At 34.6% G+C, this 17,644-nt stretch overlaps 1 protein-coding gene across 8 annotated transcripts in view; it reads right to left on the bottom strand.

Moving 5' to 3' along the window:
• Positions 1 to 292: 292 nt before the first annotated feature.
• The window catches only part of KCNT2 (potassium sodium-activated channel subfamily T member 2), a 436,518-nt gene continuing 419,166 nt past the window's right edge, over positions 293 to 17,644 (bottom strand). For all 8 annotated transcript variants that reach the window (XM_074389701.1, XM_074389699.1, XM_074389705.1 and 5 more), the window contains 2 exons: positions 12,638 to 12,722; positions 293 to 2,839 (listed from right to left, as the gene is read on the bottom strand). In XM_074389701.1, coding sequence (XP_074245802.1) covers positions 2,728 to 2,839; positions 12,638 to 12,722 — 197 coding nt within the window. In that variant the 3' untranslated portion in view covers positions 293 to 2,727. The remainder of the gene's footprint in view (positions 2,840 to 12,637; positions 12,723 to 17,644) is intronic.

The following is a 17,644-nucleotide window of genomic DNA, read 5'->3' as shown; positions in this document are numbered from 1 at the left end:
TTTCTTACCTTCTGTTTTCTTCTTGCCCCCTTTCTTCCCATTGTTAATTTCCTACCATCTCAACTCTCTTTCCCTCCTCACTTCTTTTCTGACATGGTGCAACTATTCAGAATCTATTAAGACATAATTCAACAGAAGTTTATTTATCACTACGTTTTCCAATGAGATCACTTCCATATTTATTTTGGGTTTAAAATATAAAAGCAACAAATGAATTTTATAGTTCCAGAACATAATTTATCTAAGCAACTGAAGTTTTGGCAAAAAAAAAAAAAAAAAAAAAAATCAAGAGTTTTCATCATTAGAAATAATTTTATTATTCATTTTAAAGCAGTTCAATGTAACTGGTAGCAAAATGGTACAGACCAATAAACAGAATCAATTCCCATTGGGCTGCAAGGGCTATTACTGACTTTATATTTTATTTTCTTGTGCAAGTATAATTATTTTAAAAAGGCAACAGTTCATTAAAAGTCTTTTATAAACATGTTTTTATTCTTTAAATAAGAGAAAGGCTAATAAATTATCATTATTGTAGCAAGCTGGTATGAACTGTGTCAAATATTAAATTTGGACTAATGTTCATAGTCAAAAATAATTATCTTAAAATTTATGAAACAAAATTTTTAATTATATAGGAAATATAATCATATCCTAGCTTAAAATCCTAGTCTTGACAACTGTCATAATGCAAAAATACCAAACATCAAATCTTGTGGGGAAATAAAAGATTTGTAAAATCTTACATTTAATCCTAAAAATAATGAAGTAAAAAAGGTTAACTTAAACATCATACTTGACTCTTGATATGCAAATATAAAACAAGTTCATTAAATGTATTATTTTTCTCTGTTACATATATATTAGTTCCATTCTGCCTTCAGTTTTTAACAATTTATATGTGAATGTGTGTGTCAAATATATTTCACATGTTTATAACATATACACATATATGCATACAATCTTTAAGTTTTAAGGCATGCTCCCAATTTTAGCTAACCTGTCATAAATTCTACTTCTGTGATCAAAGTAGATTAAATGCAGGATCTCTGTTTTAGGGGTAATTCTTGGAGTTCTTGTTATTCTAAAATATGGATAATGTAAAATACTCAAAAGAAAAAAGGCATTTCATAGTCTCCAAGTCAAATTATACCAGGACTACAATCTTTGATTTCACATTGCACTTTACAATTTTATTTCTGTAGAATTATTGAGAGAACATTAGAATATCTTAAAATTTTTTCTTACTCTTTAAGTTCATCTGTGTCATTATGGAAAGAAAGGCAAAAATGTCCCTTTCTAGTCTTCTACGTATTCTTTGTTGTTGAATTAAACTCAATGCCAAATTCAAAAACTAAAAAATACAAAATTAGAAGAGTATAATTTAAATTTACCAATGTTTCCTTTATAAGACACATTTTAACACACTTCCACTACCTAGAAAACTATGTATGCATTCTCTTATGCTTTTTTGATCTATTTCTCTAGGGAGAAAACACAATACAGGTAAAAAATTGGTGTTATCAACGGTCAATTTATATATAAATTTATAAATCAAATTCTACATGATTTGTATTAATGTTAAAAGCCAAGAACTACCTATTCTTGTTTTACGCTTTTCTCTCATAATGTTAAAATATAGCTCATATAATTTCAAAATTAAGCCAAAATCTGTAATACAATCTTTTTTCAGTGTTATTGTTTCATTACCAAAGACATAAGAAGGACTTTTAAAGTTTTGAAGTGTCTTTGGGGTTCATAAAAGGTATAAATTATCTTTAAAAATTATCTTCTGTCAATTTTAAAAGTATTTTTCTAATGAAATTTACTATATAAATACATGAAACATGATAAAGCTCAAGAGTCTAGTGCCAATCATTACTACATATTTCAAGAAATCCAGTTAATGTTTCAATCCTTGAATTAAATTTAAGTCAACAAATGTGTATTAAGTATTTTCTCTATGCTAGGCATTCTTTTAGGAGAATAATAGATATTTGCTTTAGAGTATGCTGTTCTTGGCATAAAATGTTTGCTAGACATAAAGTTACCAAAAAGTGCAGGAACCTAGTGTTTCTTTTCATTTATGTTTTAGTTACTTCAGTGTAATAAAACATGCTATGACATCTCAAATTCTAAGATAAATATTTTTATATCATAAGGCAGACAAAAAACGTTAAAATGACTTAAAGATTTGTATTCTAAAGCAAACTATGATTCTTACACAAAAGTCAGCCACACAAGTTTGTTAGTTAATCTCTATGTAGAGAAGACCAGACATTTATGATGAGCTCAACTTTGTAAAACAGTGAGTTTAAAGAATATAATATGGCACATTTAATTTTTAAGAGGGGCAGCAACATTCTGTGTCCACTGTGATGCAACAAATATAGTTAGATTTTGTCAACTTCATAGAACCTTAATAATTTTTAAAATTGGTTTCATATAGTTTGGATTACTATAAAACAATTAAATGTCAGATTTAAATATCTGTATTTTAATATCACTTTTCAAACTTATTCCACTGACGTCCTTCAAATATTAATAGGGAGAGTACCAGTAAGTAGTACATTAAGTTTCTAAATAATCTATACTTCTAAGAGAAAAGATTATGTTTTTAAATATGAGAAAACTACATATATTTCCATCTAGTTTCTTTCATGCCAGCAACACTTTTGTGGTTTCAAGCAAGATCCTTGCAGGAAAAAGTTTCTCATTTTATTTTTATCAAAGTTGAGTTTCCTCCCGAGCGTCTTGACCGGTGACATTGCAGATGCTGTTTCTTCGACTGGGGTCACTGTTCGGAAGGTAGGCCAGTGGATCTGGTCTAATTAAGTATCTAATAAAAAAAAATAATAATAACTTTGCAATAGTAAATATAGGCAATATTAATTCACACCGACAGTTTATATTTCTACTTTATTTGTTTAGTTTCCAGATTACCTAACCTGCATACAACACTGGTGGCAGAACTTACTGTTTAGCTGGCCTTACAACTTGGCACTGCTAATACCATTTTCAGACCTGAGAAGATGATGATGATGAATGCTGATGGATCAAGCACTATTATTTTTCTTCTTCCTCCTCTTTTTCCCTGTGCATTTTGGCTGTCAAGCACCATTATCTTTTAATTATGATCAATTTCAACACTTTCATCACATCAAAGTTTTATGACTTAGTATGCTATTGACTTATTATCCCTTGCTTTGGCCATTTTTCTATGAAGGAGATCTACATTTTAGCCATCCTTCTTCCATTACTTAACTGTTCTTTGTCTCATGTTTGTCACTCAAAAAATTACAAAATTGGGCCGGGCACAGTGGCTCAGGCCTGTAATCCCAGCACTTTGGGAGGCCAAGGCGGGTGGATCACGAGGTCAAGAGATTGACACTATCCTGGTCAACACGGTGAAACCCTGTCTCTACTAAAAATACAAAAAATTAGCTGGGCATGGTGGCGCGTGCCTGTAATCCCAGCTACTCAGGAGGCTGAGGCAGGAGAATTGCCTGAACCCAGGAGGCAGAGGTTGCGCTGAGCCGAGATCGCGCCATTGCACTCCAGCCTGGGTAACAAGAGCGAAACTCCGTCTCAAAAAAAAAAAAAATTAGAAAATTGATATAAACAATTTCTATAGTCTTTTCAATTTAAATATTTTATGAATTATGAAATTAACAATTTAATGAATGTTACAGTGAATATAATGTATAATGTTTAAATTAGCTGAAAAATTATGCATTTAAAATTCAGGTTATGGTGATAACACTAAAGTATAGAGAATAATCCTTAATTAATTCTGCTAATAAATAGAAAACTGTTTATCTGCCAAACTCAAACATTCCATTAACGTGAGAATCTGTTGCAAGAGCGCTATCTTACTTCAGACTGTCAGACGATGTGCAGGCATACAGTACTTTTGCTGCTTTTCACTTGGTTGCACTTTGCCAATATGTCATTGCTGCTACAGGGAAGGTTTGTGGCAACCCTGCATCAAGCAGGTCTACTGGAGACATTCTTTCCCCACAGCAGGTGCTCACTTAGGGTCTCTGTGTCACATTTTTGTAACTTGAACTTTTACCACTGTACTTATATCTGTTATGGTGACGTGTGATCAGTAATCGCTGATGTTCCTACTGTCATTGTTTTCAGATACCAATAACTGCAGCCACATAAGAAAGTAATTTTAATCAATAAAGTTGGTGTTCACTCCACCAACTGGCTGTTCCCTCGACCTTCTCTCCCTCTCCTCCACCACCCAAGACCCAAAAATATTAAAGTTAGATAAGGTAATAACCCAAAAATGATCTCTAAGTGTTCAAGTGAAAGGAAGAGTCTTATGTCTCACTTTAAATCAAAAGCTAGAAATGATTCAACTTCGTGTGGAAGGGACATCAAAAGCTTATACAGGCTGGTAGTTAGGCCTTTTGCGCCAGTTAGCCAAGTTGTGAATGCAAAGGAAAAGTTCCTAAAGAAATTAAAAGTGCTACTCCAGTGAATACAAAATTGATTAAAAAAAAAAAAAAGGGAAACAGGCTTACTGCTGAGATGGCAAAAATATGAGTGGTCTGGAAAGAAGATCTAGCCAGCTACATTACCTGAAGCCAAATCCAGAGTGATGCTCTACTTCTTTTCAATTTTCTGAAAGGTGAGGGAGGTGAAGAGACTATGGAAGGAAAGTTGAAAGCTAGCAGAGGTTAGCTCACGAAGCTTAAGGAGTCGCCTCCATAACATAAAATGCAAGGTGAAGCAGTCATTGCTAATGGAGAGCATACAGCAAGTTATCAAAACTCTTAACTATTAATATCACTGATGAAGGTGGCTAAACAATGAATTTTCAATTCGGGAGGCAGCCTTCTATTGGAAAAAGGTGCCATCTAGTGCTTTCATAGCTAGAGAGGAGAAGACAAAGCCTTGTTTCAAAGCTTCAGAGACAGGCCGACTTTCTTCGTAGGGCTAATGCATCTGGTGACTCTGAGTTGAAGCTATTGTTTATGTACCATTCTGGAAATCCTAGGACACTTAAAAATTCTGCTAAATCTAGTTGGCCTGTGCCCTATAAATGGTAAAACAAAGCTTGACTTGTCACACATCTCTTTAAGGCACAGTTTACTGAATATGTTAGGCTCACTGTTGAGACCTAATGCTTAAAAGAAGATTCTTTTCAAAATACTACTGCCCCTTGATAAGGCACCTCATCGCCGGAGAGCTCTGATGGAGATTAGTGTTGTATCATGCTGGCTAACACATCTGTTCTGCAGCCTGTGGATCAAAGAGCAATCGCAATGTTCATGATTCATAGGCGGAGGTCGAAAAAGCAACATTAACAGAAGTTTGAAAGAAGTTGTTTTCAACCCTTATCAATGACTTCAAGGAGTTCAAGACTTCAGTGGAGGAAGTAACTTCAGTTGTGACAGAAATAGCAAGAGAGCTAGAATTAAAAGTAGAGCCTGAAGACGTGACTGAATTGCTGCAATCTCAGATCAAAACTTGAATGAATGAGTTGCTTCTTATTGATGAGCAAAGAAATTGGTTTCCCAAGATGAAATCTACTGCTGATGCAGATGCTATGAACATTGTTGAAATGACTATAAAGAATTTAGATTATTACATAAACTTAGTTGACAAGTAGCAGCATGGTATGAAAGGATTGATTCAAGTTTTGAAAAAAGTTCCAGTGAGGGTAAAATGCTATCAAAGAGTATCACATGCTACAGATAAATCTTTCATGAAGGAAAGAGTCAATCAATGCAGCAAACCACTTGTCTTATTTTTAGAAATTGCCACATCACTCCAACCTTCAGTAACCACTGCCCTGATGAGTCAGCAGCTGTCATCATTGAGGCAAGACTCTCTGCCCACAAAAAGAGTATGACTCCTTGAAGGCTCAGATGATTGCCAGCATTTTTAAGCAATGAACTATTTTTTAATCAAGTAAATTTTTAGACCCAATGCTTTGCTTTTGCATACTTACTAGACTAAAAGTATAATGCCAACGTAAATTTTGTATGTACTGGGAAACCAAAAATTTCAAGTGACTCACTTGATTGAAGTATTTACTTTATCATGGTAATCTGGAACCTATCCTGCAGTATCTCTGAGTTATGCCTGAATATCTTCAGGGTCTGCTTCTTGAGCACCTGTAGGAAACTATGCTAACACCTTAGCTTTTTTTTTTTTTTGAGATGGAGTTTCACTCTTCTTACCCAGGCTCGAGTGCAATGGCACGATCTCGGCTCACCGCAACCTCCGCCTCCTGAGTTCAGGCAATTCTCCTGCCTCAGCCTCCTGAGTAGCTGGGATTACAGGCACATGCTACCATGCCCAGCTAATGTTTTGTATTTTTAGTAGAGACGGGGTTTCACCATGTTGACCAGGATGGTCTCGATCTCTTGACCTCATGATCCGCCCGCCTCGGCCTCCCAAAGTGCTGGGATTACAGGCTTGAGCCACCGCGCCCGGCCAACACCTTAGAATTAAAAAAAAAAAAATCACAAAACCTGAACTCTGTCCTGCAGAAGATTAGAGTATAATTTATGAAGCAGATATAATGAAAAAAAGAAAGAAATTTCAAACATCCTATGAAGTGATAAAGAACAACAGAGAGAATTAGGAAATCCTTTATTGAGGGGTTGGGTTGAACGTGCCTTTCCAGGCTTCAGAGAAGATTTAGGAGGAAGAACGGGAGGTGATCCCGAACGTTGATAATGGAGACCACAGAGGACGCATGTTTCTGATGTGCTTAGAAACAAGTTTGACTTTAGAAAACTGCTAAGTCATTGTAGGTAAAGTCAGAAACAAAGGTAGGAACCTGGTAAGGAAAGACCTTAAGTTTCACAATAAGTAGTTTCAATTTGTGTTCCGAAGGCAGCAGGAAGCCACTGAGGTTTTGAAAATGAGAGAAGGAAAATACATACATGCAACACGGCATTGTAAGAAGGTAATGTTCCAAGTGCAAACGAAGTAAGTATTTCCTACTTCTGTAATAATTTTAAGAGGAAGTATATAAAATGAACAGGAAAACTATTAAAAAGTGGGAACTCTAATAATTAAAGATTGTACTTTTGTTTTAAAAAACTAAAGGGAAAAATTCATGAAATATACTCCTTAATGAAAAACAGAAAAGGCAATCAAAAACACTGAGTCTATTTTCTTTGAATAAATAAAAGTTGAGATAAGTGTCCTTGGATCTATTAACTGGATTTTGTCATCCATGCACACTGCTTTAAAACTGCATTAAACATCAACAGCATTGTAGATTGATGAAGAAAACTAAGTGCACATTATACTTTTTAATACCATATCATCTAGTGATTTATTATTCTTTGTATCAAGTTAATGTTGCTTCTTCATTTAAAATGAACTTTCAACAGTGAATTTTTAGAAAAACATAAAAGATAACAGTATATTACACTATCCTCTAAATTCATTGAGGTAGTCGTAAAAGCTCCTTTTCCAATTATTATCACTACAAAACCTATGAGTGCAATAAAGCAAATTTCTTAAACTGTGTTTTTATATATTATTTGTCATGGTTGCCATCTTTCAAGTGATAATTCATCATTATTCGGTTCTCCTGAAATTTAATTATCTCAGTGCCATCAATACAGATCACTGCAATGGTGTAATAAAGCTTTTTTAATTTTCTTAATAGCAGTCAAGTTGATGTTTTAGATTAAAACTAATAAAAAATATCTAAAAGGCAGAAAATTAACTGCAAATTATGTCTACTTTACCTGTCCATGTTGGGACATACATATTTTATTTCTAAAAGACTGAAAATTATTTGAAATTATAAACATAAACAATAGGACATGTTCATAGACTCAAAAGTTTAGCAATATTTTCTTTGAACATTATGTCAAAAACTGTTCTGGGAAATACTTGTATTAATCTTAAGAAATTTAATTCAGGCCGGGCGCGGTGGCTCAAGCCTGTAATCCCAGCACTTTGGGAGGCCGAGGCGGGTGGATCACGAGGTCAAGAGATCGAGACCATCCTGGTCAACACGGTGAAACCCCGTCTCTATTAAAAATACAAAAAATCAGCTGGGCATGGTGGCGCGTGCCTGTAATCCCAGCTACTCAGGAGGCTGAGGCAGGAGAATTGCCTGAACCCAGGAGGCAGAGGTTGCAGTGAGCCGAGATCGCGCCATTGCACTCCAGCCTGGGTAACAAGAGCTAAACTCTGTCTCAAAAAAAAAAAAAAAAGAAATATAATTCATTATAAAATACAAATAAGGTATGCATAATTTTTAAAATTCTATATAGTTAACACAATTATTTGAAAAACAGGTATAAGAAGGCTGGAATTAATATGAGTAGATTAGATATTTAAAAAAACTTATGTGTTCTTATGAACTTAAAAGAAAAAAGACATATAAATATGGATGCTAAGAAAAAAGAACAGCTTTATTTTATTGTACCAATATACTACATGAAGGAAATCCAAGTGCATTTTAAATATGTTCTCCTCTCACTTGAAGTCCTGTATAAATTAAATAGCACCATCAGATACAATTTTTGACAGTGACTTAATTCTACCAGCTTATATTTTTATTCATCTGATTCCCCAATGCTCCTGCATTCTAACTAGTATTATCAGATGGCAAAATAAAGCAATATTATACTTGATAGTTCTATCTTAGGTGCATTCTAGGAATCTCTTCACACTTATTTGGGGTCTAATTTACTCCTGCTGGTGTATATTGCCAATAAATTTTTGAAAAGCTTCCTGTTTCTGCCCTAAAAAAAAAAAACACTTCTCAATAGTGCAACATTCATTTTCTACTTTTTCTTCTGTATTCATATTTTTGGGAAAAAAATTCCCTAATTAGCCTTTTTCAGCTGGAAGATTAAAAAATATTTTTTTCTATAGAAAATTAGTTTATCTTAAAAGTTCTAATACTATGTGTCTACATGCTTTCTAGACATTTCCTCTTTGCACTTAACATATTTGAATGAATGGATCAAGAAAATTTGTGGTATATATACAAAATAGAATACTATTCATCCATAAAAATGATGAAATTCTGTCATTTGCAGCAACATAGTCAGAACTAGAGAACATAAGCCACAGAAAAACAAATTCATATGTTTTCATTCATATGTGTGAGCTAAAATAATTGATCTCATGGAGATAGTAAGTAGAATGTTACCAGAGGCTGGGAAAGGTAATGGGGAGGGCAAGATAGAGAGGGATTGGTTAATTAATAACCAAACTACAGTTACACAGAAGAACTATATTCCAGTGCTTCATAGCCCAGCAGGGCAACTATACATAACAAGACTTTATTGTATATTTCAAAATAGCTGGAAAAGAAGACTTGGAATATTCCTAACACAAAGAAATTATAAATGTTTGGGGTAATGGCTAACCTAATTATCCTGATTGATTATTACATATTTTATGCATGTATCAAAATATCAGATGTACCCCCTAAAAATGCACAACTATTACGTGTCAATAAAATTTAATTAATTAGAAAGTCAATATTCATTAATAATACGTATATACCTAGACCCACATATCATCTCTCTTTTTTTTTTACTACCCCACAACTGCTTTCCAGTCTGGAAATTTTGTCTCCCTGTTCTGACTTGTTCTGATGAAACAACATCTTATGTTTACTTTTTGTAATCACACACTTTTGAAACCTTAAAGCTGTATTAGACTTCTTTTTCAAATCCCAAATCAATAATCAAGTCTCATTTTCTGCCTTCATAAATCTATTTAAGGGGCTTGCCTTTACAATGCCTTATCTTAATGCTATGACAGATGTCCTTTTTCCTCACACCTGCTTTTTTTTTTAATTATTATTTATTTATTTATTTTTTTGAGACGGAGTTTTCGCTCTTGTTACCCAGGCTGGAGTGCAATGGCACGATCTCGGCTCACCGCAACCTCTGCCTCCTGGGTTCAGGCAATTCTCCTGCCTCAGCCTCCTGAGTAGCTGGGATTACAGGCACGCGCCACGATGCCCAGGTAATTTTTTTTTTGTATTTTTAGTAGAGACGGGGTTTCACCATGTTGACGAGGATGGTCACGATCTCTCGACCTCGTGATCCACCTGCCTCGGCCTCCCAAAGTGCTGGGATTACAGGCTTGAGCCACTGCGCCCGGCCCACACCTGCTTTTTAACTGGTTTCCCTACATTCAGGTACACCCTGACCCTAACCCAGCCTGTCAATCAATTCTCTTGTTTTCTGCAGAACTCCTTTAAAAGAATCATAGCCTTTCTACTCCAGTCAAAATCTTCCACAAAACTGACAATATATCAAATAGTCTTCTAAGTTTCTGCGTATTATTACATTTGGTTCTGAACCTCCTGCATGGGTCCGACTGCTCCGCATCACGGAATGCTCTCAGACCTGCCAGTTGCGACCTTACCGCTTGCTTGCTGGATTACAGACGCAAACCTAACCTATGGACCTAATATCTAACAAAACCTGTGGATCTCTGGCATTCGTTTTATGTCAGTAACACGATCTATAGTTAGCTTCCTTGGGTAAACATCCTCTTTTGTGTGTGTGTGTGTGTTAAGAAGTGTTTTATTTTCCTTGCAGTAGCTTTGTTAGTTGCACAAAATCATGTTTTTTTGCCATTAAAACATTATCACATTTTTGCCATTAAAACATTATCACTATCAATCCTATTCTGAAAGAGAAATGTTCATTACAAACAAAGCAAAAAGAAAAATTCAGAACTTTAATTACCTAGATTTGTCATTTAAAGGTTTAAAGAAAAACGGAAGGGGCTTTCTCAGAAGCCTTTTCAAAAGTGTCACAATTCTCCTTAAAAGGGAAGGATTTCAAAACAAAGGTGGAATCGATTAAACAGAAATATCCATAAAAAGAAACTTTACAGAATTGTCAACAATATTAAGACTACACTGACTAACTGGTTTCATTACCACATGTTCTCCCGCCCCACCCTAGTGTGTCCTGCCAGGAATAGTGCAGGCTTTGTGTTTGGACAGAAATGCTTCAAAATGCCAGTGAAATGAACTGTGCTAAAGCCCGGACAGGCATCTTTCCTGCCCTGCCCTCTTGTCTTCTACAATTCTCTAACCCAGGACCTAATCTGTGGAAGGGTCCAAGGCCATGAGCGGGGAGGGACCCTACCACAGTGTGGCCAGCTTGTATGTAATTATGTATTCCACCATAAATGCTGGACTTCCTTCTTGTACCATAAATGCTGGCCTTTCTTCTAAAAATTATGATTTTGGAAAATCCAACCCATGCAGAGGGATAAAAAACTCACATGCCTTGGGTGACTTCTCCTTGTTTTTTTTTTTTTTTTTTTTTTTTTTTGCGACATCCCAAGTCCCCTCTGGTCCCCTCTCCAGGGAGAAATGTAGGACCTGGAGGATATCCTAGACCCACCTTGAAGGGTCAGTCAGTTCAGGCAGATCAGGCCCAGGTCTAGTCCCTCCTGACAGACCCCAGGCATGGAAGACCATGACGCTGGCTGGAGTGAAGACACTTGTCTCCGTATCAAGGGCTGAGCCTAAGAAGTGTTCATCGTTGGTTAGGTTGGGGCTAAACATCATTTGATCTCCCCCAAGACAGGAATAGGTATCTCAAGGGCAGATTATTGCAAGGAATTTCTTTCCTAGGCTTACACCAACGACTGTCAAAGTGCCCTTTCTAAAATCTGGCTGCATGCTTGCTCATACGTCTAAGTGCTGTCCATCATCGATAATGCCAACTTTAAACACAATTTTGTCACCTAAGGCCTTTCCAGAGGCAAATCCCATTACATTTACCTTACAACAGAAATGCTAACTATACAAAATTTCTACTCCAGTCAAATTGCCACTGAAACACTTCCTGGAATTCCTGTGTAGTGCATTTTCCCAAGCCATTCCTCCTGTTCTGGAACGTCCTCTCTTCTCCACCACCACACATTCATCTATCCTTCAGAGTCTAGTTTAACTCTCATATTCTTTATCATTGCTCCAACCACTCAATAATGTCTCCTTGTATTAATTCAGAAAAGCACTATCTCACTCTACTGAGGCTTAGTTTACTAGTGACAAAGTCATATGATATATTTCTATTAAATTTTTCATGTGTAAACTGTAGTTTTGTTAATTAGAATGTAAGGATTTTGCAATCAGAGAAAATGTCTTAGTCTTCCTATCTCACATCATTAGGTAAGTGCTACAGTTGTATATGTTCAATAATTACATTAGGTAAGTGCTACAATTGTATATGTTCAATAATTATTTTTCAAGAAGTCAGATTAGTCCCATTGACCTTTTTCTATTAAGTGTTTGACCAGTTGTACTTAGGCTTTTGGGAACTTGAAAGTATTTAGAAGTAGACAGTATGGGATGTTTCAGGTTTTCGGTGAAGTTTCTCTTTTATTCTTCCATGTTTTCCTTTATTTTTCCAAGTACTTATTAGCTCACAGAATTCAGAATTCATGCTATTTATTTTATACCTTTTAAAACAATCATATTTTTTATATTATTACACATAACATATCAAATGCATTTGTTTATTTATAAAATTAGATATAGACTACTTAAGCACTTATAAGAAAAATAAGAGGCAACTATGGCCTAAATAAAAGTACAAAAATAAACAGTAGTTTTCTAAAAAATACATGTTTTATACAAGATACAAGATCAACTTACACAACATCATTCAGCTCTATCCTGGTATCTGGAGATGGGTTAATTAGGATGTAGGAGAGGGTACTTTGATGATCATTCATTTCATCTAGAAGATAAACAAATGCCAAGTTTGTTAAACTCCTTACAGAAAATTATGGGAATTATTATCAAACAGTTTATGTTCAAACCACATAACTGTCAACAAGAACTTGGTATAGTTTTGCTCACAGCATGCTTGTGCACATAAGTTTGGCTATTTTCAAATTACTGTCATTGAAAATATCTGACAGGTACCCATTTTTTGTTCCAATAGATGATAAAAATAAAGTATCTAATTCTGTTCAGAATAACCACAGTTATAATCTACCCTTTATGCTATTGTACTGAAACAAGTATTTTTCTTAAATAAATGACTAAAGCAGATGTTTACTTGATTTATTATGCTTTATCAATTATAAAAAAACAACTATGGTTATAGATAATAATCCTAGAAAAGAACATCAACACAGGAAATTCTTAGGAAAATAATATAATTACATTGCATTTGGAAAACATGATAGAAACGCGTCTAAAAAGCTTGAAGACCCTAAATATGTGTTTGGCTTCGCTACACGACACATCTCATATACGCTTTAGTAGAATACAAAGAATCCTGTGGAACAGAATTTAACTATGAATTTTAGGGGAAGTGTACTGCTAAATTATTTGTTTTTTCTAAAGCAATATATGTTTTTAAAATGAAAGCTGTACCCTTTTAATTTTATTAATTCACTCTGAAGACATCCTCAGGCTGTAAATTGAAATGTTGACCCTGCATTATACAGGGCATTGAAAAAAAAAAAAAAAAAAGGCAAACAGCTTTGGGGTCTCATTTTTTTAGATTCCAAGATTATCCTAAGATGTAAATATAAAGTTATGTGGATGTATACTTCAATAAAGTGGCTCCTGAAAAAAGAATTAAATTTTTCATTTTGCCCTAAAATCTAGGAATCAGTTTCATACCAATCTAAGAATCAGTAAAATACCAAAACCAAACAGTAATTAGTACATACTCAAATTAACTGCATTAAGTTAAAATAAAGATATTTTAAAGCCAACATAGCTGACCCTGATAAACAATTTTTGCAGTGGAATATGAATTACTTTCACAAAATAATGTTGACCACTATGTTCGTCTAATAAGAAACCTGTCACTTAAACATAAAAGGCATTATTTTCAGCTACGGTATTTCAAGTTGACATGAAAATGTGCCCTATTTTTAAAGTGTAAAAACAAAAATCATTATCTAACAAGGCAGATAAATTACAAAATAATTAAACCCACTGTAAGTTTGCCAGTAAAATTATTACAATCACAAACTCACCAAATTCATAATCAAATAAATTAGTATATTCAGTTGCACATCTATGGGATAGATATAAGGAACTGTATCATGCCATAGTGTTAGGGTTGCCAGAAAAAATAGACAATGCCCATGAAATCTGAATCTTAGATAAATAACAACCATTTCTGTTGCTGTTGTTGGGATCTCACTCTGTCATCCAGGCTGGGTACCGTGGCTTGATCATACAAATAATGTCTTTTAGCATAAATGTATCCCAAACATTGCATGTGATACACTAAAACATTTTTGTTGTTTATCAGAAATTTAAGTTCCACTGGGAATCCTGTATTGTTATTCACTAAATCTGGTGGTCATATCTAGTGGTAGATGGCTAAGTTAACTGGCTAGAGATTAAAATGCCAATGAATATATATTGACACTTACTCCAAATAAGGTATAATTCCAACTGAAAACATATTTTACTGCAGGAGATTACTAAGGTTATTTCTCCATGTGAAAAGATAATTTGATTCATAAGTGATTTTTAAGAAATGCCCTCTTGTGTAAATTTCTACAACCATTATGCAAAGGTACAGAGATTGATAGTGCATCCTGGAGACTAAAATTATAATAATAAAAAATGTAAGAGGTAGACTAGAAAATTACCATCTTTTTTGACTATATATAACTCCATTTTTTTTTTTATAAACAATGGCATTATTAAACTGTGAAACAGGAAAAACAATTTAACAGATAACTTCTCAGTCAATATCTACACCTAATCTTTATCCCTGATTACTAACAGGATATACTCATTTTTGGTTCTAGAATCCAGCCCAAACCTATTGATGACTTGGTTTGCCCGTTAAAAATGTAATAACTGTGTGGATAACTGAGAAATTTCCAGCAGTAGATGTGACCTCTATGCCAGTATTTCTTCTGCTTAAGTAACACTGCTTATTTATCCCACTGAAGATTTTTATTTTCCGATGACCACAGGCATTGGAGCAAACATTTTGCTAATGTTTTCAATTCAATTATTCTATATGGTTTACCAAGACATAGAACACATCACAATCAGAAATAATCTCTCCCAGTTTCTTTCCTCATCCCGCACTGACGTTTCCTCAGGGAGGAGGAATTACTCGTCCTTTAGAATTAGGTTAAAAGAAGTTGCTACATGGACACAGGAAGGGGAGCACTTCACACTGGGGTCTGTTGGGGGGAAATAGGGGAGGGACAGTGCGGGGTGGGGAGTTGGGGAGAGACAGCATGGGGAGAAATGCCAGATACAGGTGAAGCGGAGGAAGGCAGCAAAGCACACTGCCACGTGTGCACCTACGCAACAATCTTGCATGTTCTTCACATGTACCCCAAAAGCTAAAATGCAATTAAAAAAAAAGAAGTTGCTGCCTTCGAAGCTATTCTCTGTTTCTTTCATGTACGCCTTGCTACAGGGTTCATTCTGCCTGCTTGTTCCCTGACAGGCTGCCTTGTGGAGAAGGCTTCTGGTTGCCCCTCCTTTGAGACTTTGGGTGTAAGAATTAAGGAGTGAGATTTTCTAAAAGCCTATTGCAGTCACACATCAAAACCACATTCAACAATAGTTTTTAATAGCCACAGTGGTATATTTTGTCTCCATCAGTCATTATGGTTATTTTCTAGATATTCTTTAACTCAGGAGGTGAAAATGTGGTAGTTTTATGGGATCTTTAAGATCCCATCATGATAACTGTCATTACCATGGCGAAGATATAAATTGATTAAAATATGGCTCTGCACCAAGAATACCACATTCACTGAATAAAGTATGTTTTGTTCGGTAAATTAGCTTCATGAACAACAGATTCAAGATTCCATTTCTTACCAAATAAAAATATCTATGAAGGGAATTTGCAGTGAATATACTTACTGTGTTCCTGATAATCAAAATACGACATTAGCAAAATAAAAAAATACATATATTTTCATTGAAATTACTATTTCATCAGTGATATAACTATTTTAATGAAACTACTCAAAAACTGAAAATACTCAAATATTGTAAACTTTAAAATAAATTATATATAGAAAAATTCAAAGCTTGCTAGTAGCATTATAATTAATAAAACTCATAAAAACTGAAAATACTCAAATATTGTATACTTTAAAATAAATTATATATAGAAAAATTTAAAGCTTGCTAGTAGCATTTACAAAGAAACTTATTTTGCTATATTAACTAGCATATACAATCACTGAACAAAAATCTTTAAATGGCAAATATTTTGCTTAGTTTGTGTAAATAGATCACATTGGAAAACAGACAGGAGAGACAGAATCATACTCCTATAGTCCTTATAAAATAATTGAATAATGAGCCCTATTCCACTCCACACACATTAATTTCATGTTTTTGTTTTGTTTTAAATTTTCATGTTGAATTTTTTTTTTTTTTTTTTTTTTGAGACGGAGTTTCGCTCTTGTTACCCGGGCTGGAGTGCAATGGCGCGATCTCGGCTCACCGCAACCTCCGCCTCCTGGGTTCAAGCATATCTCCTGCCTCAGCCTCCCGAGTAGCTGGGATTACAGGCACGTGCCACCATGCCCAGCTAATTTTTGTATTTTTAGTAGAGACGGGGTTTCACCATGTTGACCAGGATGGTCTTGATCTCTTGACCTCGTGATCCACCTGCCTCGGCCTCCCAAAGTGCTGGGATTACAGGTGTGAGCCACTGCACCCGGCCTGGGACCAGATTCTTAAAGAGTTTACCCTTGGTCAGCAGTTTGAATTTTATTCTAAGTGCAATGAGAAAACATTGAAAGCTTGTGAGGGTTGAGGGAAAGGGCTGGTGGTATGAACCAATTTTACATTAAATACATCACTTTCATTCCATTGTGGAAAATAAACCTTAATGGGGGCAAGTTTTAACTGACTCAATTTGTTCATGAATTCCAGTTTAGTGCCAAATTATGTTTAGCATTACAACTATTTTGTCTATTATTACTGAACTGACCAGTTTATTTTGGGGTGCGAAAGGTGCTTAGAGATAAGAATAAAAGAATAATTTCATTTAACTAACCACTATTTAAAGTTATTTTTATCATCATTAAGAGATTTTTAATCATTTTTATAGGCAAGATAAAATTCAAGAAATGAAATATTTGAACTCTTTTAATTTCTCTTCATATGTATATTAAGTATCTGCAAGATTACATGAAACAATGAGCAAACTGAGCAGAAAGATTTTCAGAACAAGCTACATTTCAACTTGTCATGAGCCACCTGGTCATGTACTAGCTTCCTGCAAAAAAACTACTTATTTGAGACTCAATTTTCCTTTCAGATGGAGTATTCAATATTTCTTAAAAACCTATGTCATTACCCTACCTGTGTTTAAAAGGAAATACACGTTTTCTTTAAAAAAAACCTATGTTACATTTTATAAATATGGAATGACCAAAACCACCTTGCTATATTTTTTAACGTGATAAGGAATTCAAAAGAAAGCGAACATGAACAACAATTAGTCTAAAAATATATGATTTCTTCAACGGTGCAAACTCCTGCTTCCTTTTGTTAAGATGCATTCTCCACCATTCCACAGCCCCTACCCCACCATAATCTTCAAGGCTACTGGGTGTCCTGGTGAATGGAAGGTCTCAATAAATGCTAGCTTCTTTCAAAATAGTGTAACGACAGATATTTTATATTAAATAACAG

The sequence above is a fragment of the Saimiri boliviensis genome, chromosome 19 (assembly GCF_048565385.1).
Source record: "Saimiri boliviensis isolate mSaiBol1 chromosome 19, mSaiBol1.pri, whole genome shotgun sequence".
In the NCBI taxonomy this organism is placed as follows: Eukaryota; Metazoa; Chordata; class Mammalia; order Primates; family Cebidae; genus Saimiri; species Saimiri boliviensis.
This window is presented reverse-complemented; position numbering and strand designations above follow the sequence as displayed.